General features: G+C 36.3%; 5 protein-coding genes across 6 annotated transcripts; 3 read left to right on the top strand and 2 right to left on the bottom strand.

The window, feature by feature from the left end:
- Positions 1-431: 431 nt before the first annotated feature.
- On the bottom strand, positions 432-5,189 carry LOC102628171 (protein FAR1-RELATED SEQUENCE 5). Its single transcript, XM_006486491.4, has 3 exons — positions 2,378-5,189; positions 1,392-1,567; positions 432-980 (listed from the first exon to the last, which is right to left on the bottom strand). Exons 1-2 carry the CDS (start codon positions 4,562-4,564, stop codon positions 1,394-1,396), a joined length of 2,361 nt encoding a protein of 786 aa, XP_006486554.2. The 5' UTR covers positions 4,565-5,189; the 3' UTR covers positions 432-980; positions 1,392-1,393.
- Positions 5,190-9,218: 4,029 nt separating this feature from the next.
- Positions 9,219-12,234, top strand: LOC102627877 (probable L-type lectin-domain containing receptor kinase S.5). 2 transcript variants are annotated; one of them, XM_025102188.2, is made up of 2 exons: positions 9,219-10,580; positions 11,108-12,234. In XM_025102188.2, exons 1-2 carry the CDS (start codon positions 9,374-9,376, stop codon positions 11,881-11,883), a joined length of 1,983 nt encoding a protein of 660 aa, XP_024957956.2. In that variant the 5' UTR covers positions 9,219-9,373; the 3' UTR covers positions 11,884-12,234. The 2 variants fall into 2 exon arrangements, with proteins under 2 accessions (XP_024957956.2, XP_006486553.2); XM_006486490.3 differs by having other exon boundaries at positions 9,220-10,646.
- Positions 12,235-12,729: 495 nt separating this feature from the next.
- LOC102627586 (transcription termination factor MTERF6, chloroplastic/mitochondrial) lies at positions 12,730-14,549 on the bottom strand. Its single transcript, XM_006486489.4, has 2 exons — positions 14,311-14,549; positions 12,730-13,896 (listed from the first exon to the last, which is right to left on the bottom strand). The coding sequence occupies exon 2, from the start codon at positions 13,889-13,891 to the stop codon at positions 12,902-12,904; it is 990 nt and encodes a 329-aa protein (XP_006486552.2). The 5' UTR covers positions 13,892-13,896; positions 14,311-14,549; the 3' UTR covers positions 12,730-12,901.
- Positions 14,550-16,512: 1,963 nt separating this feature from the next.
- Positions 16,513-17,858, top strand: LOC102627297 (pentatricopeptide repeat-containing protein At4g38150). The gene has a single exon (XM_006486488.4). It carries the CDS (start codon positions 16,680-16,682, stop codon positions 17,712-17,714), a length of 1,035 nt encoding a protein of 344 aa, XP_006486551.2. The 5' UTR covers positions 16,513-16,679; the 3' UTR covers positions 17,715-17,858.
- Positions 17,859-21,179: 3,321 nt separating this feature from the next.
- On the top strand, positions 21,180-24,224 carry LOC102626824 (AP-1 complex subunit sigma-1). Its single transcript, XM_006486486.4, has 7 exons — positions 21,180-21,415; positions 22,836-22,922; positions 23,093-23,184; positions 23,291-23,399; positions 23,511-23,546; positions 23,740-23,826; positions 23,917-24,224. Exons 1-7 carry the CDS (start codon positions 21,413-21,415, stop codon positions 23,986-23,988), a joined length of 486 nt encoding a protein of 161 aa, XP_006486549.2. The 5' UTR covers positions 21,180-21,412; the 3' UTR covers positions 23,989-24,224.
- The last annotated feature ends 42 nt before the right edge of the window (positions 24,225-24,266 follow it).

Below are 24,266 nucleotides of genomic sequence, written 5' to 3'. Positions count from 1 at the left end.
TTTTTAATATTATAATTACTTCTTATTGAGACTTCTTCTCATTCAAATAAAAAATCACAAAAATTCACTATCCTCATTCAAATGTAAATATATAAAAATCATACATATATTACATAAAAACAAACAAATAAATTTTAAAAAAATTAAAATTAATAAAATATTTAACAAATAAGTCCTTAATTACTTATCCGTGCACACCTCTATAACCCCTCCCTCTATTATTTTCTTCTTTTATTGCCCCATCTAGGCTATAAGATAATGAAGGCCAAGGCTCTCAAATATTAATTATAACTTCACCAGTCCATTCAATGACTTCTAAAAGGCCATTTTGTCATTTCCTATCCACTTCTTTTCATTCACGCACAATTCATACTCCCTACAATTAACCGTTGTGAGTTTAAAAGGTTTGAAAATTTGGAACCATAAGTTGATCCAACTGAGTTTCAAAGGTTTGCTGTGAATTTAGACACTGCCTGCCAATTGATACCATCAAAACCTCAATGACTATTAACAGATGATGCCAACTTCTGTGTAATCGGAGCTGAACCAGTAACTTCGAACCTATGAAAAGGCTAAAATAAAAAATTATTTTACAACCCAAGTAAGCACTAAGCAATGAAAGAAATAGACTCTCGAGTGTGCCTAAACAGGATCTTCTTCTACAATATACATCCTAACAAGGATCCACAATCAAATTACACCTGGCTTAACATGCCCAATTCAACTGCACTGTACCAATCTAAGCTGTGGTTAATCTCCCATATAACATGCTTAATTGAAAGATAAATCTCAATTATTTGGCAGGGATTAAGCATCTGGCAAACACTTTCAACTTCAGCCCTGATGAAATATTTATCTCTTTGCCCACGATCTGGAATAAAGCCACTGGTTAAGTCCAATATGCGGAGATTGCTAAAATTTTTGTTGATGCTGCATTTTATCTACAGTTGCGTCAGAGAGCTTCCCATATGGCATTATCTCTGCAAGGCCAAAATTAAGACTTTGCATATTACAGCCCAATAAAATGCAGAATAACAATATAATCTCCACACAGAAACACAGAAGAGAAAGGTTGAATCCACCCATTATCAGTTACTTTCCAGATGTCATTACTTAAAAATTGAATATATGAAACGAAAATCTATATAATAGAGGCTGTCAATTGCCCTACTGATAAAAGAGTATACATTCCATTCTAACAGTCTGAGATTGCCACCAAAAATATATGCTTCTGAAGATATACAATACAATATACGATGGGCTAGAAAATTGAAGGCTAATCTATCTCTACATCATCCACAGGTAACTGTAACAGCCTGTCAAGGGAGCATGGTAGAAGCACAGACTTCAAATAAAATGAAAAGAAACTACAAGATAAAATTGTACTGCACCTTTAGAGACTGTCCTTCATACTAATTTTTATGTTTTGCACTTTGATTGACAACTGTAGTTTATGGTCTTCAATATCTTTTAAAACTGAAAGAAGATTAGCCCGATAAACTTCACACTTTCGACTTGCAAAGTTCAGCTCATTGTTAAGTTCTCGAATTTTTTTGTCCATATCATCCTGCGAAGTGTAACACATGATTAATGAAATTACAACAGACAACAGCAGATTATATAGATACACATATCATCTTGCTTTGTCAGCCTCGACCAGTCCAGCAGAACTATGAGGGCAGAATAGGCATCACAGGAAAGGCAGTAATAAATCAATTGTTCTTATTCAGATGCTATTTTAACAAAAAATACGACAGGCATACGGGGTTGAGATATTTTTAGACTAGTATGACGACAGCCTTCTATTAACCAAATCATACAAGCCTACACTTCTCTTCGTATCTTTTCCTAAAAAGGGAACGTGAAACAAAACTTATTAAAGGGGGGAAAAAATAACAAGATGGTGAACCAGAAACCCAAAATAATAAAATACAGCAGAAAGACAAAACAGATAGGAACCCAAACTTAGCTAAAACAGCCTCCAAATCTCTAGAGGTAAAGAAGAAAGAGGTAAAATCATATGAACTGACAATTAAAATTCCAATACTAGAGACGTCATAGAACTGAAAACTTAAAATTCTAAAGAAATGTAAGAAGCAACTCCTAGCGCTGTCAAACCATTCAGTATGAACTATGAACAAACAATGCCTTAACCATGTGGGCATCAATCAATCAGAAAATGGTATGACAAGCTCATGCAGTATATAATACATCTCAGAGGCACACCCGCCGGCAGTTCCTTAAAAAGCACAATATTAGCCTTCAGTGGTACAAAAATGCCTAGCAAACATTTGGCAAACCACAAAAGGTTATCAAGTAACCACATCCTCATTCATGACATTTTTTAATAGTTAATTCAACAAAATGAAGCTCTCACCTCAGACAAATGCTGGTTGGAGCTTGCATGATGATTCCCACTCACACTGTTTGCCCTATTTGCATCACTTGCAGAGTTCCCCCTAATGCGTCCATTGCCCATGGTAGTTTTCCCATCATTCTTAGCTGCCACTGCAACCTTTTTTGCAGCCTCTTGCAGAGCATCCACTGCAACATTGTAACAGTCTAGAGACTTCGCCCCTTGATCAACAAATTTGAATGCCTCATGGCGTAGGGTATTGTATCGGACTGTATGAGATTCTAGATAATTGGTGTATGCATCATTAGAACGTTCTTCTAACATAACACTGCTCTTGGCATTTCTTGTCCATCGTTTCAACATATAATGAGATGGGAGAGTAAGAACATTGGTGACTCGAAAGACTGTCAACACATGTCTACAAGGAAGACCTGAAAATTCAAACATCTGGCAACTACAAGAAGCTTTCATCTCCAAAACATTGAATTTGACACAGTAAGCTTTATGGTCCTCCCCATACTTTGATACTTGATATGTAATGATCTCCCCATCATCATCAGCTTTTGATGCCATAAATGTCAGTGTCCCAACTAGCTCCTCTTGAAATCTCATAAATAATTTTCTTGTGTAGAGCTCAGATGCTTGTCTCTCCATTGGAGATGGAGTCTTCAAAACTGGGGAAGTATTCATTGTATCATAGTCTGCTTTCACTTCTTTCTCATTCCGAGATTCTAGTGCTTTCTCATACAATTTAAAAAATTGATTCAGATTGGTTGAAGCATTCACATATCCATCAAAATACGAATTCATACTATCACTTCGCTGGGTTATGGACATTTCTGCAAAAAAAGTGTCGCGCAAATATACTGGAACCCACTGCCTGCGAGCAGCATAAATTGTTTGGAGCCATTCATGATCCCTAAGTTCATATTTATCAACCAGAGACAACCAACAGGACTCAAATTCCTCAATTGATTCAGTCAAGTTAACACATTTGTGAAATTCTGCTTCAAAATGTGGATGCTGGAGAAACACATGGGACAACTTCTCTTGGCATTTTTTGAAGATGTGCCACTTGCAAAAACGATGACGGGTCTCGGGGAAAACCTGGTTGATAGCTGATCGTATCACTGCATCATGATCAGTTGTTATTGACACAGGAGGACGTCCGGACATTGCCATAAGCCATGTCTTAAACAACCAAACAAAGGATGCTTCTGATTCATTTATCAAGAATGCACATCCGAACAACACAGGTTGCCCGTGATGGTTTACCCCAGTGAAGGGTGCAAAGGGCAATCGATACCTATTGGACCTGTAGGTTGTGTCAAAGGTGACAGTATCACCAAAGTAAGTATAATTTATCCTAGCCTTTGGATCCGCCCAGAAGACATTGCCTGTAGACTGGTCTTCATCGCCCTGCACAGCATAAAAGAAATTGGGGTTCTCTGCCTGCATTTGCTTCAAATAATCCAAAAGGAGCTGAAATTCCCCTTCTAAGCTCCTCTGGCGATTATTTCTCATGTAATTCCTACAGTCCACCTCTGTAAATCCCACTTTGCTTATTCCACCATATTCTTTAATCAAGGCTGACATGATCCTACGAGGGCCCATTCCAGCTGCTTGCAAGGTATCAATCAATGTTTTAGCAGGACCAGAGATTTGCCTATGAGAACGAAGACAATGAACCTGGTCTGGAGGAACTAGCTCATGATTGTGTTCTTTAACAAAACCAGAGACAACCCATTTCCCTGAATCCTGCATCTTCACAGACAATGACGCTTTGCACCCGACTCTAGTAATAGTTCTAGGTCGCTTGATCTCCCTATCCTTGGTGCGCTTCTCATTCAGATTTCTAAAGCCTTCTTTAGCACAAACAAATTGTCTTTGGATAATGGCTCCATCGCGTCTAGAACGGCGTGAGGAGCTGACACGGGTACTAAACCCAACACGACGAGCATAGGAGTTGTAAAATGCCTTGGCAGCCTCTTCAGACTCAAATTCCATACCCTCATAAGGTTCAAGATCCAACAAGTCACCCTCAGGAAGGTAAATTTCACCACTGCCACCCCAAGTAACAGGAAGTGGACTGTCAACCATGTCCTCTTCATCAACATGGTGCGAAATGTCCATTGCATCCTCATCCCCATCTCGCCCGCTACTGCCTCCTCCTAAACCTATATCAAATTCAAGAACCTCGCTATCCATCTATATCAATGACTGCATATGTATATATATATATGCTCCTCTACAATCTAGTGGGCAGCTAAAACTTGAAATTTTGAATTGATATACAATGACTAACAGTGAAATAAACACATAAACTGACCATTCTGTGAGCTCTGATGGATCCAGAGCGAAAGGAACGCCAACCCAGAGATTGATTGGCGAATAGAAGAGTGTAGCACAGTGTAAAAGAGAGACTTGAGAGTTGAGACACATACAAAGAGAGGTTTATTTTTGTGGGTGACTAGGGTTTTGTAAAGGGGAAAGAAAAACCCTAGAAGAATCAAATTGGACTGCGGATTCTTGCAAGATTGGTGAGAAATGAAGTGGGTTTTAGGTAATTGAATTAAGGAAACGGAAAAGGTGAAACTTTTTCGTTTTAGGGAGGGACTGGAGAGAACAGAGAAGCGTGGGTGGGTGGAGGGGAAGCTGAGTGCTGGTGATTTTACTTTCTAATCCTGCTTTGATTCGGGACTATCTTGTGAGTTGGCCCTAGCTATCATATCTACCGTCCGAGCTCATCCTGAGTTGATCTGGCTCCTTGGTCGAACAATAATGAAAGAAGCATTTTTTTGGCCTTGGCAATTGGAAAATTTTCGAGAGATAAAGAAATCCAAATAGTAAATGCTTTTTATTAGCCCCAAAAAGAAAAAAAATTAATAATAATAAATAAATAAATAAATCTGATATAAATAACTTACTTTACCGTTGTTTCAATTTATGTCTTTCATTTCTTTGACATTCTTCATTCTTAAAAAAGAGGGGAAAAAAAAGACTGATAGGGAAACCTTTGATAATGGGCAATTAGATTTTGGCTACAACCCCTCTAAGCCTTTTATAAAATCCCCTCTTTAATTGAAATTATCTAATTAATGATAATTTTTAAATAACAATTTAATTAAACATTTAAATAAATTATTCTTTTAACAATTTTTTATACATTCATCCTATTTCATAATTTATATTTAAATTTTAAATTTTAAGAATTTAAAATTATGGAGATAGAAATTATATAATAAAAATAATTTAAATTTTTAGGATTTGTAAGTATTTTATAAATAAATTTTGAAAAAAACACTCTTTTTAGAGTAAAATTTAGTGACAAGATGAGTTAGCATTTTATAATTAAACAGAGTATTATAAGAAATAAAATTTAAAAGGGGTGTTATAAAGATTCTTTAGGTGTGTTAAAAGCTGTACTCTTGAATTATACTTTTAGCCCAAATGGGTGATGCCTCCAATAGCCCATCAGCACCGAGCCCAGTGACCCAATCAGGCCCCCTAAACCGCACAATGGCATGCTGAGCTCAACGACTCAAATAACTCAGAACACAAAAACATAAGAAAAATGAGAAACGCACCACGCTTAGCACCACAAACTATAAAAGAAAATGAGTAATGATACAGCCACAAACTCTTGTACAAACTTATTTTGTACAAACTGACGTGGCATGATAAGATTGGTTGAATGAAAATATAAATTAATAAAAACAAATCATGTGGGCCAAGTGATATTTAATTCAACCAATCTTATCATGCCACATCAGTTTGTACAAAATAAGTTTGTACAAGAGTTTGTGGCTGTATCATTACTCAAAGAAAATACTGTAGTTTCAAAACTAACACACTCTCCTCACACACTCGCCTCACAAAACGGATCGTGGGATTGCTCTCTCCTTCGGTTTTCTCTCTTTCTCTCTCGAGCGTGGGTCTCTCTTCGGCTGTGGCTCTCTCTCTCGAGCTTGGGTCTCTCTTCGGCTGTGGCTCTCTCTCTCGAGTGTGGGTCTCTCTTCGGCTGTGGTTCTCTCTCTCGAGCGTGGGTCTCTATTCGGTTGTGGCTCTCTCTCTCGAGCGTGGGTCACTCTTCGGCTGTGGCTCTCTCTCTCGCCGTGGGTCTCTCTTATCCGGCCTCTCGCGCATCTCGTTGCTCTCTCCTTCGGCTTTCTCTCATCGTGGGTCTCTCTCACGCATCTTTCTATTGGAAATTAGCAAAATGCTATTGTGTTGTGAGTTATGAGTTGCTGATTTTGGGATGAGTTGTTGTTGGAAGTCATCTGTTGTTAAAACTTGCTGCTAGAAATTGTTATATGCTGGAAAATGGAAATTAATGCCCAATTTTTTGGGGTTTATTTATTTACAAGTTATGAATTGATTTGCTTGCAACTATTGTGTAAGTTATGAGTTGATTTGCTTGCAACCATTGTGTACTGTCCATAAGGGCTGAAGTATATCAGTTATTATTTCAGTAATACGTGAGAGTTTTTTGTTAACGTGTCCAATTTACCAGTTCTTGCAAAAATGCGATCTTCAATTAACCCAAAAACAGAGCAGCAATATCAAAACTCAAACCAATGTGTTAATCAATTCAATTAAATTGATCAGCAAGTAATTACATTGCGAAATACACAGCATTAATCAGGATCATCCACGAGAACATTTTGTCACCCAATATGATGCTGTCTTTTATTTGCGGTTCATTTTTTTAAATTTTTTAAAGTTTCAACTCAATTGAAGCCTACCTTTGAAAGCAACAAAGATTACAAATGAATTAATTACATGTACAACAGTATGATAAAAAACCAAGCACAAGAAATGAATTCTTATCAATCTACTGAACTACAAATGATTGGTTTTTTAACATGAAAATTTACAAGAAATATTCTAAAAGCAAACTTAAAATGTAGGAGTAACTCGATTCAACAAAATGCCATAGCATATGTACCAAATGACACTTAAGCTAGAGGCTTGGTCTCATCCTCATCTTCTTCTATCTTGGTGTCAAGTAGAATCTAACATAACCCATCTTCGCAATCTTGTACTCGACCACAACAGGCAGTTATGAAGATAGCAAAATTAACATAAATTCATACCGAGAGAGTGAAGCTGCAGCTAGGTGTCAAATTCCAGTAGTGTCGTGAGGATGCAATCCACGAGGTGGAGAGAGAAACAACTGATAGCCAAGCCAAATGTGGAGAGACCCACAGCGAGAGAGAGTGTTGTGGTCGACTGAGATGAGTGTGTGTGTGGTTTACGTTTGCGTAAATTACCTCCACAAATCAATTCCGACAACCGAGAGAGTGAAGCTGCAGCTAGGTCTCAAATTCCAGAAGTGCCGTGAGAATGCAATTCATGGGGTTGGGAGAGAAACAACTGACAGGCAAGCCAAATGTGGAGAGACCCACGGTGAGAGAGAGTGCTGTGGTCCAGTGAGATGAGTGTGTGTGTAGTTTGCGTTTCAGAAACTCGAGCGCGTGTGTGGTCTGCGTTTGAGTAAAATGAGTTTGCGTTTTCAAGCTACAGTTAAATCTTTTATAGTTAACACAAAACGAACCGTTTTGTATTAACTGTGGTGCTCATTGGTGTGAGAATATCGGTGCTGAAAACATAAAGGTGCTTTTGGTACCGTCTTTCAAATGGTGTTTTTGTATTTGTTTTATAAATTAAGAAAAAAATTATCTTTAATGAATATGAAAACACGTTTAATAATTTGTACATAAAATAATATTTAAAAATGAAGACAATAAAAATGTGTTTAGTTGGTTGTTTGGAAATATTACAAAATATTAAAAATACGTTTGGTTGGTTGTCTGGAAATTATTTTTCAATTGTTAATTAGATGGTCTTTTATTGTTATAAATTTAATTAGAGCTTAAATGCAAACAAATTAGTAAAACATATAGAAATAGAATTTAACGTCAAGCACATAATTTTTTTAAGGCATAATTTTAATGTTAAATTAGTTCATTTGCATAATTGTAAAAATTTACAAACACAAAACATTACAGGATAAATCTATGGTACCACAGTTGTATGGTACCACAACTGGATCCAACCATTGAATCTAGTCCACAGTTGTCACTAGAGCTAAATCCAATGGTTGGATCCAGCTGTGGTACCATACAACTGTGGCACCATAGCTGACCCAACATTACAACAGGTATAAAAGTTTAATAATAATTATCACACAACATTTCTAAAGGTCTCAATACGTCCGTATCATCGATGTCATTAATGTCAATATCCATTACCTAAAAAAAAATGCTAAATATCGTCGTGCTTGTCGTGCCTGTTGCGCCGTTCCGTACTTGTAGGTGATGGCTGAGAAATTTCTCAAAATCCATATGGAATGGAATGGCTCAGTACCTTCAAATGACAATGACTAAATTTGTATGAAACTTTTGACTTTGAATGTCAATCACTTGCATTAATTGCTAAGCTGGTCAAAACCTAACCTTCCATACTTTTAAGAATTAACTACAGATAATTTCAAAAACCCTTATAAATTAATTATCTTCGAATTATTCTCTCATTTTTTATAACTTCAATTGACTCTCTTTTGTAAGAGAATAATAAAAATTCATTAATCTACCCTTACTTTTTCCTAATTTTTAATAAAAAATGGATAATTTGATATTTTTAAAAAGAAGGAATAATTTGATGAATAGTGTAATTTAAAATTTATTTATTATATAAAAAATAAGAAAAAAAAGAGTGGTTTATAATTTTTTTGGCTTTTTTAACAAAAAATAAGGAAGTAATTTAAAATTCTTAAAAATAAAAGAATAATTTAAATATAATTAATTTGCAAGGGAGTAATATGAAATTAACCCCATTATAATATATCTAGTGGGCATACGAATTATATTAATTATAGCGATAGCTAAAAATGGTCCAACACGGCGATAAAACTGGATTGTGCTTAGGCTAGAGCTACAGAAGTTTGAAGCCTAATTAAACGGCATACACAGCTCTAATTTTCATCTTATAATTCATATATCATCATCGATCACAATGCTTTTACTAGTTATTATCTTCTTCACAATCACCACCCATATGCATCTTCTTCAATATTCAACTACTTCAGCAGCGGCGGCATCCTTTGATCACAAAACGATCTCGTTTTCTAGCTTTGTATATGAGAGGGACCATGGTAACTTCACCTTCGCTGGTGAAAATACTACCATCGACGGAGGAGCTCTTCAGCTAACCCCTGACACGGCCCACATGAGGTTCATCGATCATTACTACAACAAGTCTGGCCGAATCATGTACCGTCACCCTTTCAGGCTCTTCAGCGATGATGATGGTAACCGCAATAACACGTACTTGGTCTCTTTCAACTCCACTTTTGTTATTAATTTGTACAAAAGTCCAGCATGGGATATTTCTGGTCATGGCCTTGCTTTTGTCATTGCACCCAATGATAGCTTCCCTCCCGAATCAAGTTATGGTCAGTGGCTTGGTCTCACCAATGCCTTCACTGATGGTAACAAAGCTAACCATTTCGTAGCCATTGAATTCGATACTGTCAAGCAAGGCTTCGACCCAGATGACAATCATCTTGGCCTCAACATCAACTCTGTTGTATCCAGAAAGAATGTTCCTCTCAAGGATAATTATAACATAACCTTATCCGATGGCAACAGCTACACCGTCTGGGTTCAGTATGATGGCAAATCCAAATTGATGCAAGTGTTCATGGACAGAGAAGGAGAAACAATGCCCCAGAAGCCGCTTCTCAAGGAGACGATAAATCTGAAAGATTATCTCAAGCCAGAATCCTACTTTGGCTTTTCTGCCTCTACTGGCTATCCTCATATTCAGTTGAACTGTGTCCGCTCTTGGACACTAGACATAGATGTTATACAGACGAAGAAGGAAAAGGATCGGAAATGGCTGGTGATTTCAGCTGGGGTGGGTGTCCCTTTGGTGGCTGTTTTATTAGTCTTATGTGCAATCGCGTATGTGAAAAAGAGAAGATCAAGGGTTGCAGAGCCTCATCATAATTTGGGTAAATTGAGATTGCCTGGGATGCCAAGGGAGTTCAAGTATAAGGAGTTAAAGAAGGCAACAAACAACTTCCATGAGAGTATGAGGCTTGGAGAAGGTGGCTTCGGCATTGTTTACAAAGGCATCATCCACCACAATGATCAATATCATGTTGATAATACTCAAATAGCTGTGAAAAAATTCTCCAGGGATAGCATCAAAAGCAAAGGTGATTTCTTAGCTGAGCTCGCCATCATCCATCGTCTTCGCCATAAGCACCTCGTTCACTTAGTTGGTACGCGTAATTACGCTGTCATTTTCTTTCTTTTAATTGTCAAAGGAGCAAAACGGGATCAAGATTATCCCATTCAAAAGAATTTTCAACTTTGAAGCAACTTCAAATTAGTGAATATTGACCAAAACAATCTTCAAATAATTACGCTCTCATTTTCTTTCTTTTAATTGTCAAAGGAGCAAAACGGGATCAAGATTATCCCATTCAAAAGAATTTTCAACTTTGAAGCAACTTCAAATTATTGAATTTTGACCAAAACAATCTTCAAATAAAGCCTTCATAGATAGATAATTTCCCGAGATAATAAATTAGTCTAGGTCAACACGTTGAGTTTTTTAATCACATACATTTCCTAAAAGCTCCAGAATAAGTTATATAAATACCACTCTAATTTCGAACTGAAAACTTCATAAATGCTTCACTAGCATATTAATAATTTCTATAACATGTTCTCTCTTCAGGATGGTGCCATGAGAAAGGGAAGCTTCTATTAGTCTATGATTTCATGCCAAATGGTAGCTTAGAGAAGTACTTATATGGGACTTCCGAGCAGGTTACTCTGAATTGGAATCACAGATACAAAATACTAACAGGGGTTGCTTCAGCAGTATATTATCTGCAGAATGAATATGACCAGAAGGTGGTGCACCGTGATCTGAAGGCAAGCAACATCTTGCTTGATGCAGACTTTAATGCTCGACTGGGTGATTTTGGTCTTGCTCGTGCCATAGAGAATGAGAGGAACTCCTATGCTGAGCATGGACTAGTGGGAGTCCCTGGAACCATGGGCTACGTTGCTCCGGAATGCTTCCACACGGGGAAGGCTACCCCGGAATCTGATGTGTTTGGCTTTGGAGCAGTGGTTTTGGAGGTCGTTTGTGGCAGAAGTCCTGGAAATATGATCCCTCACCAACAACATGCTTATACGTTGGTTGATTGGGTCTGGATGTTGCATCGCGAAGGTCACATTCAAGATGCTGTTGACCAACGGCTTAACATCAATTCTGTTGTTGATGAAGCAAAGAGGCTTTTACTTCTGGGATTAGCATGTTCACATCCCATAGCCAGTGAGAGGCCTAAAACAGAGGATATATTACAGATCATATCTGGAACTTCAACAGTCCCTTATGTACCTCAATTCAAGCCAGCATTCACATGGCCTTCAACCAGTCCTCCCATCAGCATGTTTGACAGTATACTTTCCAGCATCACATTGTCTTCTCCAGGTTCTGGGTAACAAGTAGTTTATCCAAATCAAGACTACTCGAGTCCTCATTTGAATATTTGAGCATCTGGAGCTATGGAGATATAACAAATGTATAGACTGTGAAATTGTGCAGGATCTCACATTAATCTTCCCTTCATAGTTCTACAATGGCATTCATTTGTTTTCTTGTTTTTAGAAATCATGTACCATTGAACCATCACATTTGTTTACCACTATTTGCATGTCAGTCTTACCTGGATACTATTTAAACTTGTTTGTACAAAACTTTTAATAAGATCACTTGTAAAGGTTGGCATGCAACTAGCCATCCCTCATCTTGTTTACTTATCATTAAATAAAAACTTTAGGCCTGTGTGGAAATCCTAGTGGAGAACATTCCTCAGTCAAAGATGCACTGATACTCTCTCAAGGATAATTCACCAGAATGAAAAGGTCTTTTGGTTCACGCTACATGAATGATGTTGAAGGGAAGAAATTGAAAACATAAGGCAGTCACCTGTGAGTGAACCTAATAGCCTATTGTACATCACAAAGTCCAGAGATACCTGTCAGTACATAATCCAAAGCCTTTCTTTTCCGTGAAGAATTCACAATGAGAAGGCATAAGTTTGACTTGTAACACTGCTTCATATGTGATATAGGTATAGCAAATCAACTAGTTAATGTTGTCTGAAAGTATACTCAGAAACTAATAAGGGAACCAGACATTACCCTGGGCGAGGGAAGAAAATAAATAAAGTGGGAACTAAAAATAGTGAGTTAGCTGCGTAAGCTGAATTTGCTGCTTAGGTACTCCATGCACAATGTCAAATAATGATGCATCCATACATGTTTTTGAGTAATTCATTAAGAATCTGAAGCGAAAAAGAAAAACTAAGCTACTATTTCTCATCAGTCACCAAAAAAATGTTTACAAGTTGAATCATTTGATAGACCAAGGAAAAATATCTTAAACACGAGATTAAAAACTAAGCTAGAGTTTGCAAAATATGAAAAATTAAGAAAAGAGGAATCTGACTGTAATACCTCAAGCAAATAATCCAAACTTAATCAGGAACTTCTTTGCATTACAGTCCAGCATTTCACTCAAGCTACAATATATATTTCTTTGTTTCAAAAGCCTGTGTCGCAGCTCCAGTCTCTTCTTTAAACCATGCCGGAAAAAGTCCGGATAATCAGCAACTTCATCAATTTGACGCCCCATTACCTCAACCAAAAATTTGATCCTTGGTTCTAATGAGTTCTTGATGCTCTTGATCAGGATAGGGGGATAAGCAGCGACCAAAGCTGCTATCTGTCCATCTGCAAACCCACATCTCTTTAAAAATGTAAAATTGGGTCTCAAAATCTTGTTCACATCTCTGCACAAAACTTCAGGGAATTTCACTGCAACCACTTGAAGATCTAGCTCCTTCAGTCCTACTGACTTCAAAAACTCTGAAGTAGGGCGTAGTCTATTATCAACACTATAACCCATTATAAATGGATGTTTCACAAGGACTTTACCGATCATCCCTTCTCTGGCAAGGCCAAGACTGGTGAGAAAGTCAACAGTTTCTGTGAGCTTCGATTCAATGCTGTAACTGATGAGCCTTGGATTTAGCAATATCATCCTGCCAAGTTGCTTTTCAGGGACTCCAAGAGCCTGAAAGAAGGCCAAGAGAGGACACAGTTTCTCTTCCACACTGTGGGAGAGTATAGGAGGGAACCTGGTTATGGCAGAAGCAACTTCATAGGGTTTTGTTCCTAGTGTGGCAAGGCATTCAACCATTGGTACAAGCTTCTCATTCAGACCAAGAGTAAGGATTTTGGGGCACTTGGAAACAACATTAGGGAGTTTCCTCTCTAAAATGCCAATGCTTTTCAGGTAAGCCCAATTGTCAGCGGCCCTATCCTTTTCAACACCTTGCAGGCGCTTGCATCTTTTGAACATATCGTGGATGGTTCTATCATTGAAACCTCTGTCCTTCAAGAACCAAATGACGCTATTACCGTTTTGACTGGTGCTGATTTCCATATTTCCTGAGGAGATGATTTAGCCTATCAAACTCAAAGCAAAAGAAGCACAAGCACGCGTGTCCATCTATTTCTTTCTGTTTGACAATACATTTAATACTTGATTGTTGTGCAACTATTTGGGGTATATGTTGCTTAGCAGACGATAGAACATCAATTGATTTACTTTGTTTATGTAAAGATGAACTGAAGTCGCAAAAAAGCACCATTTCTCAATCTTTATCAACAATTATTGAACTAGCACAATCATAAACAAAATAAAAGATAGCACGGATAAGTGCAAAAGATGTCTAAATAACCAAAATTTGGGTTGTTTCTGAAAAAAAGAAAGACACACAGTGTTACTGTAATTGGCACAAGGAAATTGAAATTGACATTGGACAAGTGAGATTCCGAAGAGTTGAAGAAAAGCTGCATTACCTTGAACTTAAATATAATAATCAGGAAGAACCACAAGTTAAATACTTTCTAATTGCTTATCGAGTCCTGAAATCAACACTCCGAAATGGAACAAGATGCTGCAGAGTAGAAGCGGAAGCAGAAGCAGAAGCAATCGTGTTGTGAAGCCTTATCTAGTGTAGTGAGTGAGCATTTCACTACTCTTCTTGCTCTGTTGTTCGTATTTTTTTCAATTACCGTAGCTGCCCTCCCCTTGTTTTGTTTCAAATGACTGATGTAGGAGCGTTTTTATTTCAATATACCCTATTTACCCCTAAATACAAAATATCCCATTATGCAAGGAGACAAAAAGTCAAAAATACCCAAAAAGAAACCATCTATTTGCTTATCATTACAATCACCATTCCAAACATGTTCTCACTTCACTATTTCATCCTCTCTAATAGTACACTATTGATTTTGGTGTTTGCACACATACATTATTACATAAAATGTAGGGATTTAAGATAAAAATATTTAATTTAAGTTTTGGGTGATAGAAAAATGATTCTAAGAACAAGTTGAGTACAAAGTCGGATAAGTCGAGTATTTAGTTGAGTAAGAAGTCAAGTAAGGGGATTGAGTAAGCCGAGTATTTAATCGAGTAAGAGTCAAATATGTTGAGTATCTAATCTAGCAAAAACTGATGTGAGAGGAGTAAGTTGAGATGAAAGTCGGGCATGAAGTCAAGAAATATGTCGAGTAAGAGTAAGCTTAGTAATAAATTATAAATCATGTAATTAGTTGAGTAGCATATAATAATTTAGGTAATTAGTGGAACAAGTTTCTAAATAAGTCAAATAGAAGTCAAGTCAGTTTATGAACAAGTCGACTAAGTTTATTAAATAAGTCAAGTATTAATTTGTATTTTGAACACGTCGGCTAAAATTTTTGAATAAGTTAAGTACAAGTCTAGTAAGTCTTTGAATAAATTGAGTATTAATTATCTTAAGTTATTTGTACAAGTTAAGTAAGTCTTTTAATCATGTCGAGTAGGAGTTGAATAAGTCGATTAAGTCTTTTGAACAAGTTGAGTAAATTTATTGAATAAATTGAGTAAATTGTTTGAATAAGTTAAGTAAGTCTTTTGATGACGTTTAGTAGAAGTAGAGTAAGTCATTTGAATAAATCTAGTAATTTTATTAAATATGTAGAGTAGAAAGTCGAATAAGTCGTATAATGTATTTTAATTGAGAATATATTTATATTTTCCTTAACTGTTTAGGTATACAATTCCAAGGACAAATTTATGGTACCACAGTGGTACCATACCACAACTGGATCCAGCCATTGAATCCAGCCTACAGTGGTCATCAGAGCTGGATCCAATAGCCCATTTTATTCCTATTTTTTAAATAATAACTCAAAACATCCTTCTATTAACTCACTATTAATTAAATGTCATTCGTTAGTTATTCATTGAGGGTAAAAAATGATTTTCCATTAAAGAGAAAATTATAAAAAATAAAATAAAAGTTGACATATAACTAAAAATGATATTTATCTAATCCCACTAAACATGAAATATCAAAAAAATATGAAACTTCTATTTCAAGCAATTATTTTGCTCCTCTCTATTTTGTCGGCATGAAAGCCCTATAAACTCTAGATTTAAATAAAAAAAAAATAATCACAATTTTTGTATTCGTATAAGTATACTCTCTAATTGCACTGTGAGCCGACTTGGGGAGACAGTGGTAAGAATTTGGGGAGACAATAATGGTCAAAGAAGAGTGGTGGCGAAGTTCAAAATAAAAATTAGTAGAAGATTAAGAAGATTTTCAGCACATGTAAGCACATAAATTTTAGTTGTATTTTTGAATTTTTCTTCCAATGATTCAAAGATATTGTACTAATTATAATTTGTTACTTATGGTGATTATTAAGTGGTTATATCAAACTACTTCTTCGATGATTTCATTTAAGAAATAATTAATGAATTTTGTATATTTTGTAGTACTATTTAATTATGTAAAAAATTTATTTTAATATAGTTTGTACCATTTTAATATAAATTTTTTATTTTACCCTTAATAAATTACTAGTTAACGGTATTAAACTAATAGTAAGTTAGCAAAAATATATTTTGTATTATTATTTAAAAATATGAATGAAATAGATTATCGTAAGAAACTCTAGAAACAGAAGGCTTTTTCCCTATATTTTTTGGTATTTTGAGCAGCATGGGAATATGGGGTGTATCCCACGCAATTCCCTCCTGAGTCCTGATGTATCCTTGTATTCCCTTTTAGCTACCCGCCAATTACAAAACCCTAACTGCACCCAAAACCCCTTCCGTTTTGTTTTGGAGGAGATAGAGGAACAGAGCAGGAAAGATAAAACAAAAAAAAATGCGATCATCTCAAGGTGGGATTTTTATTAAGCTAATAACCAATTGGAAGCTCCATCAATCTCACCCCATTTCAATTTCATCAGCACTACTGCGTCGTTTCTGTTCAATTAGAGATTTCAACACTAAAAATTGCGATAATGACAACAGAAATTACGAAAACCCTCCGGAGCCAATACCCGATAGGCCTTTGAGGGGAGAGAGACCATTTACTAATCAAAATCAGAATCGACGCTCTTTCCAGCCTCGCTTTAATAACTATCAGCAGCAACAGCGGCCGCAGCAGCAATCTTTTCAATCACCTAATAGGCCTCGCCCCAAGTCGCCTGATGGAGTCCAGTCAGACGAAAATTTCCTTGATCAATTCAAACTTGCTATTGACAAAAAGCCAGACAATCCCCAACAGAATGAGTCTCTGGGTGAGCGACAAGAGCAGAAGCCGAATCGTAATGAACCGATATCTGAGCCTCCTCAAGAAGCGGATGAGATCTTCAAGAAGATGAAGGAAACGGGTCTAATTCCAAATGCTGTGGCCATGCTTGATGGGCTCTGCAAAGACGGTCTTATCCAGGAAGCCATGAAACTGTTTGGTCTAATGCGCGAGAAAGGTACCATTCCTGAAGTTGTTATTTACACTGCTGTTGTTGATGGATTTTGCAAGGCTCAAAAGTTTGATGATGCCAAGAGGATTTTTAGGAAAATGCAGTCCAATGGCATTGCTCCCAATGCCTTCAGTTATAATTTATTGATACAAGGCTTGTATAAATGTAACAAGCTTGAAGAAGCTGTCGAGTACTGCATTGAAATGTTAGAAGCTGGTCATTCTCCGAATGTGACTACTTTTGTTGGACTAGTTGATGGTTTATGCAGGGAAAAGGGTGTTGAAAAAGCCCAGAGCGTGATTGCTACACTGAAAGAAAAGGGATTTCTTGTTAATGATAAAGCTGTTAGAGAATTCTTGGACAAAAAGGCACCATTTTCCTCATCTGTTTGGGAAGCAATCTTTGGGAAGAAAACCTCACAGAAACCATTTTGAATTTTCTAGTTTGTATGTTCTTCTGTTCTGTTCTGCCATAGACTGTTTATGTTGCTTTCTATTTACTTAATTATTCATTTGTATGAGGAAATGCTGAAAGAATATTCATCATCAATGAAAGTTCTCGTTGTTGTTTCTTGCTTAGATACATTTGTTCTTAATGTGTTTTCCTAAAATTGATTATAATTATTTTCTTGCTGTTGCGTAATATCAATGACCCACTGTCCATGGTGGTCATCAGTTTGAAATCAAACACACATTCTACTGTAAAGATGAAGTTATTATATCACGTTTTCTCTTCTTGCCTGTTGTTGCTAAATAATCTCTTGCATGAAATTTTACTTGTTCATTGCAAGTGAAAACGATAGTAGATGTAGATGAAAAAAGGGTCAGGGCGGTGGTAGAACTAGAGTTAGAGTTGTGAATGATAGGATAGCATTGTATGCATATGGAAAGAAGTTATAGGTGGTGATGGCGCTCTTGATGGTGGCAGTGGTTCTTCCAAAAGGAGGTGGAGGTGATAGTGCTTAGTAAATAAATTTTAGTAATTGAGTGATGGGTTAAAGACAGCGGCAGTGGCTTGGGTAATTGTAGTACCTGTATTATTAGTTGTTATGGAAGGCAGAAGCCTCATAGTTGTTCAGATTTTTTGTTCTTCGGAAAGAAACAATTTCCCTTTTATGTGAAAATTGATGAAATCATCAAATGGCCTATAAAATTGACTTCTATGTGGGCTTTATATTTTTAAGATATCAGAAGACTGGATGAAAAATAGATTCGGGTATTACCTTGTCCTCTTGTTAGAATATTAAGGATGAATTTAAGAAAGGGAAAAGTGAGGGAAAGAAAGAGAGAGAGAGAGTGAGGGCTAAAAGTTTTGATTGGTATTTGACAGCTCTAAGAACATTGATCTATCGTGTCATTCTCTTGTAATATGCTTGGAATTCATGTGCATACCATGTGGTCGGTCATTGTTTAATTGCAGTAAGTTAAAGAAGAAGATACATCTCCTCTTGAAGAGAGATGTTGGGTGTTACAAGCTACCATTAATTTTAATGTTAAGCACAGCTCAATTAGAAAAAAATTCAGTGCCCTAGGAGATCTTTGTGATTTGGTCGGCCTAGTTGTTCACTTGCAATTTATGTGGGTCAAACCCATACTAGAGGGAATTGTGTTGGGGCTGGCCCTTGTTTATCCCTATAATTATTGATGACTAATCATGAGTTTATCTTGTGACAAGCACACGCAAGGCCCCAGCAGGCATGCCATATTGCATCCATACATCCATTTACCTGTCTCAAAATTCTTATATTATTTTTTATATAGTACATAAATAAAAATGGGTGCATACTGCATAGACATATTTTCATCAAATTTTAGTGTAGCGTGGATCCAATGAGCCCTTAATTTTTCTTCTCTTGAGTGGCAAATGAGCCACTAGATTTATATCCCTACACTACACAACATAAGATGTGGTCATTCTCACGCATGGTATGTACTTTGGCCTTTGGTAATGTAAACTAATTAAATATCATGTATCCTTTTATATTCATTACTTGCCTAATTTTATATTGAGAAGCACGATGTTTAAGGTGGTAGCGTGATTAATGAAAGACGAAGATTAGTTATTATATGTATAATCACTGAATTCGGTTAATTAGGAAGAGATGGTGTCGTTTTCCCAAATAAAATAAGAGAGGACTAGGAGGACGTGGGGTCGGCGCCGGCCCTGCTTCCCCGCCGAATTCAAAGTTCGATAATGACCCAGGAATTATTAAGCACAAACAATTCCATAGACTCATAAAATACTCTCAAACTATCTAAAAGTCAGAAGCTTAATTAGCTACCATCAGCATCAGGAATACTAATGCAAGTTAAAATATATAAACAATAAAATATGCTTTGACTCTTAAGCCTGGTTGCTATATAAACACTTCCTCTTCCATCTTCCTCTGCTCAGCATAGATAATAGCCTCAAAACAATTACAAAAGTACAGCATAATCAGCAGAGTTGCAGCAAACATACCAATCTGTAAAATAAGGAAACAGAATGATTTCTTTAATGTATTCACAGTCACATCTGTTCACAGCTGCCATTTTTTTCTTCAGTTGTATTCTGATCCCATTACTTGAAATGAAAAGAGCTATTTACAAAGCAATGGGTTATCAGCCAGAGGCAGAGGAGTGCCCCCAGGTTACGGTGTATCTTTCAGTGAGTAAGTTTGAAGATTTGGATAATTACAGCAGCAGCAAAGTGGAAGAAATCTGCTCCATTTGCTTGACGGAGTTTGAGAAAGAAGATGTTGTGAGCAGACTCACAAGATGCGGTCACCTCTTTCACGCAGATTGCATTGAAAGATGGCTAGACTGTAATCAATTTACCTGCCCACTCTGTAGATCATTCTTCCTCGTCAACCTTAAATCTTGCCATGCAAAATGCGGCCTAATGAATTCTTCTTATTAAATAGCAGTAGTACTAGTTTTGATTTTGATCAGTATATATGTTTTTCTAAGTTAACTGCATTTTCAGAAGGCGAGGCCTGCATGCATGAGCACGGCTGTAAATTGAGGGAGGGTGTTAATTAATGTAATTTTTTTTTACAACTGATATTACATATATTTACAATGGCTAACAATTGATATTTCAGTAAATAATTACTGCATTTACAATCAAACAAATAACTAGGACTACAACTTTTATATTAAATTCTATGAAACACTTGTTTAGATAAATAATCCTCATAAATATTCAAGAGGTATTTGTTTCACTTGTATTTCGTAAGAAAAAAAACTAATATATTAACTCCATTCAATCATGCTTAATTGAGGGAAGACTTTAATCCCAATAGCTAACAATTATGCTAGAGAGAGCTTTTGGGTGTGAAGTCAACTCAACAGGGGAGCATTATGTTTTGTGTTACCATTTTCAATTGCGGCTATGCAAATCTAGACGGGTGAATGCTGATGATGACGACTTTTAGAAGTTGACATGTGACGAATGCATGATGATTCATTCTCACAGATTTTGCGCCTAGAAAAATATTTCTTGTTTTAGGCATTGTGATTGATTGATATGAACATGTATATACATATATATATATATATATCGTATATATATGTATAATTTATAAATCTGAAGCTTAACTTAGTTACATCTGGTGATTAATTATTGCAAATTCGAAGAATCAGTTGCTCTGAAGAAGATACAATTCAGTTAATCATAGGAGCCTGAGTCCTCTGGGTCCAAAGAATATGATCAAATTCCAAAAGTCAACGAATGTGGGTATACGGGCTAAGGCTCCATGCATCCCACTTGAAAAGATTTCAATTTTTTTTTTTTTTTTTTTTTTTTTTTTTCAAGGAGAAGAGATAAACAGCAAAAGCAATGAGGCCAAGAAGGGTACTTAGAAAATTAGATTAGCGTCTATGGTAGAAACTCAAGTGGCTTGGGTTGTGTTTCTATGGGGACCGAATATTTGGGCCCACATTGGGCTTAGGAAAAATAATCATCATCGTGGTTCAGTATCATGCATAAATTAAAATTTAAAACTGATTAAATTTGTATACCCATCTCTCGTCTTATTGGAGAATAATAATAATATTGAAGAGGAGAAGACAATACAGACAGCGGAAGTGGAGCAGAGAAGAATTGCATAACATATTAAAGCTGACGGGTATTTCATCATCAAACACAAACAATGGTAACCGAGATTCATCTTGATCTTCTTGTTTTACAAATTCTGTTTTGATGTTACGTCGTAAATTTCTCTCTCTTGTGCCAGCTTAACCGCGTTCCATGTCTATAGATCTAATTCTTTTTCGATAACAACTTCGTAGGGGCTTGTTTATCTTCGTCCAATTACATTAGATGAGCTGTTACCGTTAATTTTTGCATTTAGTGCTTGTAATCGTATTGTATTAAGGTTACGTATGAGATTTTTTTTTTTTTTTTTTTGGGATTTCAGCTCCATCACTAGTAGATCTGGTTTTATCGACGGTGTGAATTCATTTTCTTGATTTAACAATTTCCTGCATTAGCTTCAAATTTCAGTCAAAATCACATTTTTAGATGAAGGGCTTGTCAGGAGACGGCTTGGTTATTTTGACTGGTAATTAGTACTGCAGTCTTGCTTTCTGCAATCTTCTACCTCCTGCTAATCTGTGCTCTTATTATTCCCAATTGGGGAGCTCAATGGGGGAAAGCACTCCATATCTGCTATATATATTTATAAAGCCGGTACAGGCTTTGTGTTGGTCACTTGGTGTTGCTTTATGCCTTTGATAATTGTGTAGCAAATTGGATCTGTCCCTACACCATGAAATTTGACAGCATATGCTGATATTTTAGTTAAGCAATTAATGAAACAAAGAGGAGTCCGTGCTCGGTGGGCATAGCATGATCTCTGTATAGGCGGGTTGGCCCAGCCGGACATCTAGTATGGATCGTTGGCGCTGCATATGCTAGATAGAGGTAGCAGCACTGACAGCTGTAGATGGATTGAGTTATGTCAACCATTTAATAAGAGGATTTTTGGTGAAATATATTAGTAAGATTAGGATCGTGTTTGAGAGAACACTTGTTAGCCTGGGAACAAATTAATGGTCATTGGCATTGATCTATCGCCCCACTGTGCTTGGTATGGGAATGGCTTTTTAGCTTATCTAGGAAGATGACCCATGATTTATGCCGTTGTTTCCTGACATGGCTGTAGCTGATAATGGTAGGTTAGGGAAGGCTATGAATTATGAGGGAAATAAATCATTAACTGGAAGTTCTTATTCTTATATATAAAAAAAAAGTTATTGACTGGAAGGACTAAAAACTCATTCAATTGCAGAGGATTCAATCGAGTGTTGTGTGTTATGCAGTTGAAATGCTTTGAAGAATTCAACCCAAGTTATTGAGATTAAGGCTTGTTGAGTCTGGTTGAATATGGTTAGAGCTGCCTGTGTCTTCTAAGGTGGTTCATTTTCATTGGTGATCTTAAGGGTAAAACAGGGAATTTTAAGTACAATCCACTTACTGACAGCTTTAGCGTCCTGTTACCAATTCTAAATTGAAGATAAGCTATAGGTATTTATTTTCTTTCTGCTTTATAATTGGTCATGCATTTGTTTCAGATTCACTTTGTGCTTCTTATTAGTCGACAAGGAAAAGTAAGGTTGACAAAATGGTATTCTCCTTATACACAGAAGGAAAGAAGTAAGGTACGCTTAACAAATCCTTTTCATTAAGATCTTAGCATTATACATTTCAAAATCTGACTTAATATATATGTCAAAGGACTATGTTGTGGTTAGATCTTAGATCTATCTGTTAATACTTCCTGAAATTCTTCTAAGCCGATATCTTTTGAACTTGATGTATTTCTGAGAAGGTTATTCGTGAGCTAAGTGGTGTGATTCTTACAAGAGGACCTAAGCTCTGTAATTTTGTGGAATGGAGAGGGTACAAGGTTGTCTATAAAAGGTAATGCACATATGTCTATAATTGTTGACAGTACTGTACAAGGACTTGTGCAAGTATAGTAATGGATATAATCAACTGAGTTGTTTCCAATTAATTTGTTATGCAGATATGCTAGTCTATACTTCTGCATGTGCGTTGATCAGGAAGACAATGAGTTAGAGATCCTTGAAATAATTCATCATTATGTTGAGATTCTTGACAGATACTTTGGCAGTGTGAGTGAAGTTAACTGCTACTCATCTTAGATGACCAACTGCATAATAATGCATTCTATCTATTTGACTGTGTTAAAAACTGATTGTTCTTTTATTTATTCTTGCTTCTAGGTTTGTGAGTTGGACCTCATCTTCAACTTTCACAAGGTATGTGCAATGAGCTTGTTTTGTAGAGAATTTTTCTTTCATTTAAAGTCTCCATTATTGTGCAATAAGTGGCTAGACAACTATGCCTCAGTAATAAAATCCAATGTTCTTTTTTAGAATATAGATTTGTTATATACTGCATGAATAAGAAAGTCTGCTTTTTATAAGTAGTGGGTTTCTGTTTACATTGAAGGCTTATTACATATTGGATGAGATCTTGATTGCTGGCGAACTTCAAGAGTCCAGCAAGAAAACAGTCGCACGGCTAATAGCTGCACAGGTATAGGTTATTTTCCTGCTCTAATTGCCTTTGCCTTTGGCTGTCAATTTTTCCAAATTTTCTGATTGCATCATACTTTTTGAGCTGTAGGATTCACTGGTGGAGACTGCAAAAGAGCAAGCTAGTTCAATAAGTAATATAATCGCACAGGCCACAAAGTAGGATGTACCAAGTATGTTCGTGTAATATATTGTTGAGTTTGAAGTGATTTCTGCATTGAATTTCCTCTTCCAGTTCCTTTTCAAGAATTTAATAACATGTTAAGAATGTATTTTTAAGAATTGTGCCCTTGATTGCTCTTTTCATTTGCTTATAGTTATGTCATGTATTTTAAAGCCTTTTCCTGTAAAGACATTGCAAGAAAACCATTCTTAAAATTTTTGGATGTAGTTTGGATAGCCATTCTGTTTTTCATATTTGATTTTTTTGTTTTTCAAATT

The sequence above is a fragment of the Citrus sinensis genome, chromosome 8 (assembly GCF_022201045.2).
Source record: "Citrus sinensis cultivar Valencia sweet orange chromosome 8, DVS_A1.0, whole genome shotgun sequence".
NCBI lineage: Eukaryota > Viridiplantae > Streptophyta > Magnoliopsida > Sapindales > Rutaceae > Citrus > Citrus sinensis.
The sequence above is the reverse complement of the archived record's forward strand: the minus strand, read 5'-3'. Positions and strand labels throughout refer to the sequence as shown.

Bases quoted from the DNA above. Each gene is read 5' to 3' on its own strand.
- LOC102626824 (XM_006486486.4), top strand. The intron at 23,185-23,290 runs GTAATGCACATA...TTTGTTATGCAG, and splicing joins TACAAGGTTGTCTATAAAAG to ATATGCTAGTCTATACTTCT. The intron at 23,827-23,916 runs GTATAGGTTATT...TTTGAGCTGTAG, and splicing joins CACGGCTAATAGCTGCACAG to GATTCACTGGTGGAGACTGC.
- LOC102627586 (XM_006486489.4), bottom strand. From the start codon at position 13,891: ATGGAAATCAGCACCAGTCAAAACGGTAATAGCGTCATTTGGTTCTTG.
- LOC102627877 (XM_006486490.3), top strand. From the start codon at position 9,374: ATGCTTTTACTAGTTATTATCTTCTTCACAATCACCACCCATATGCAT. The intron at 10,647-11,107 runs GTACGCGTAATT...TTCTCTCTTCAG, and splicing joins GCACCTCGTTCACTTAGTTG to GATGGTGCCATGAGAAAGGG.
- LOC102627297 (XM_006486488.4), top strand. From the start codon at position 16,680: ATGCGATCATCTCAAGGTGGGATTTTTATTAAGCTAATAACCAATTGG.
- LOC102628171 (XM_006486491.4), bottom strand. From the start codon at position 4,564: ATGGATAGCGAGGTTCTTGAATTTGATATAGGTTTAGGAGGAGGCAGT. The intron at 1,568-2,377 runs GTGAGAGCTTCA...TACACTTCGCAG, and splicing joins CCAACCAGCATTTGTCTGAG to GATGATATGGACAAAAAAAT.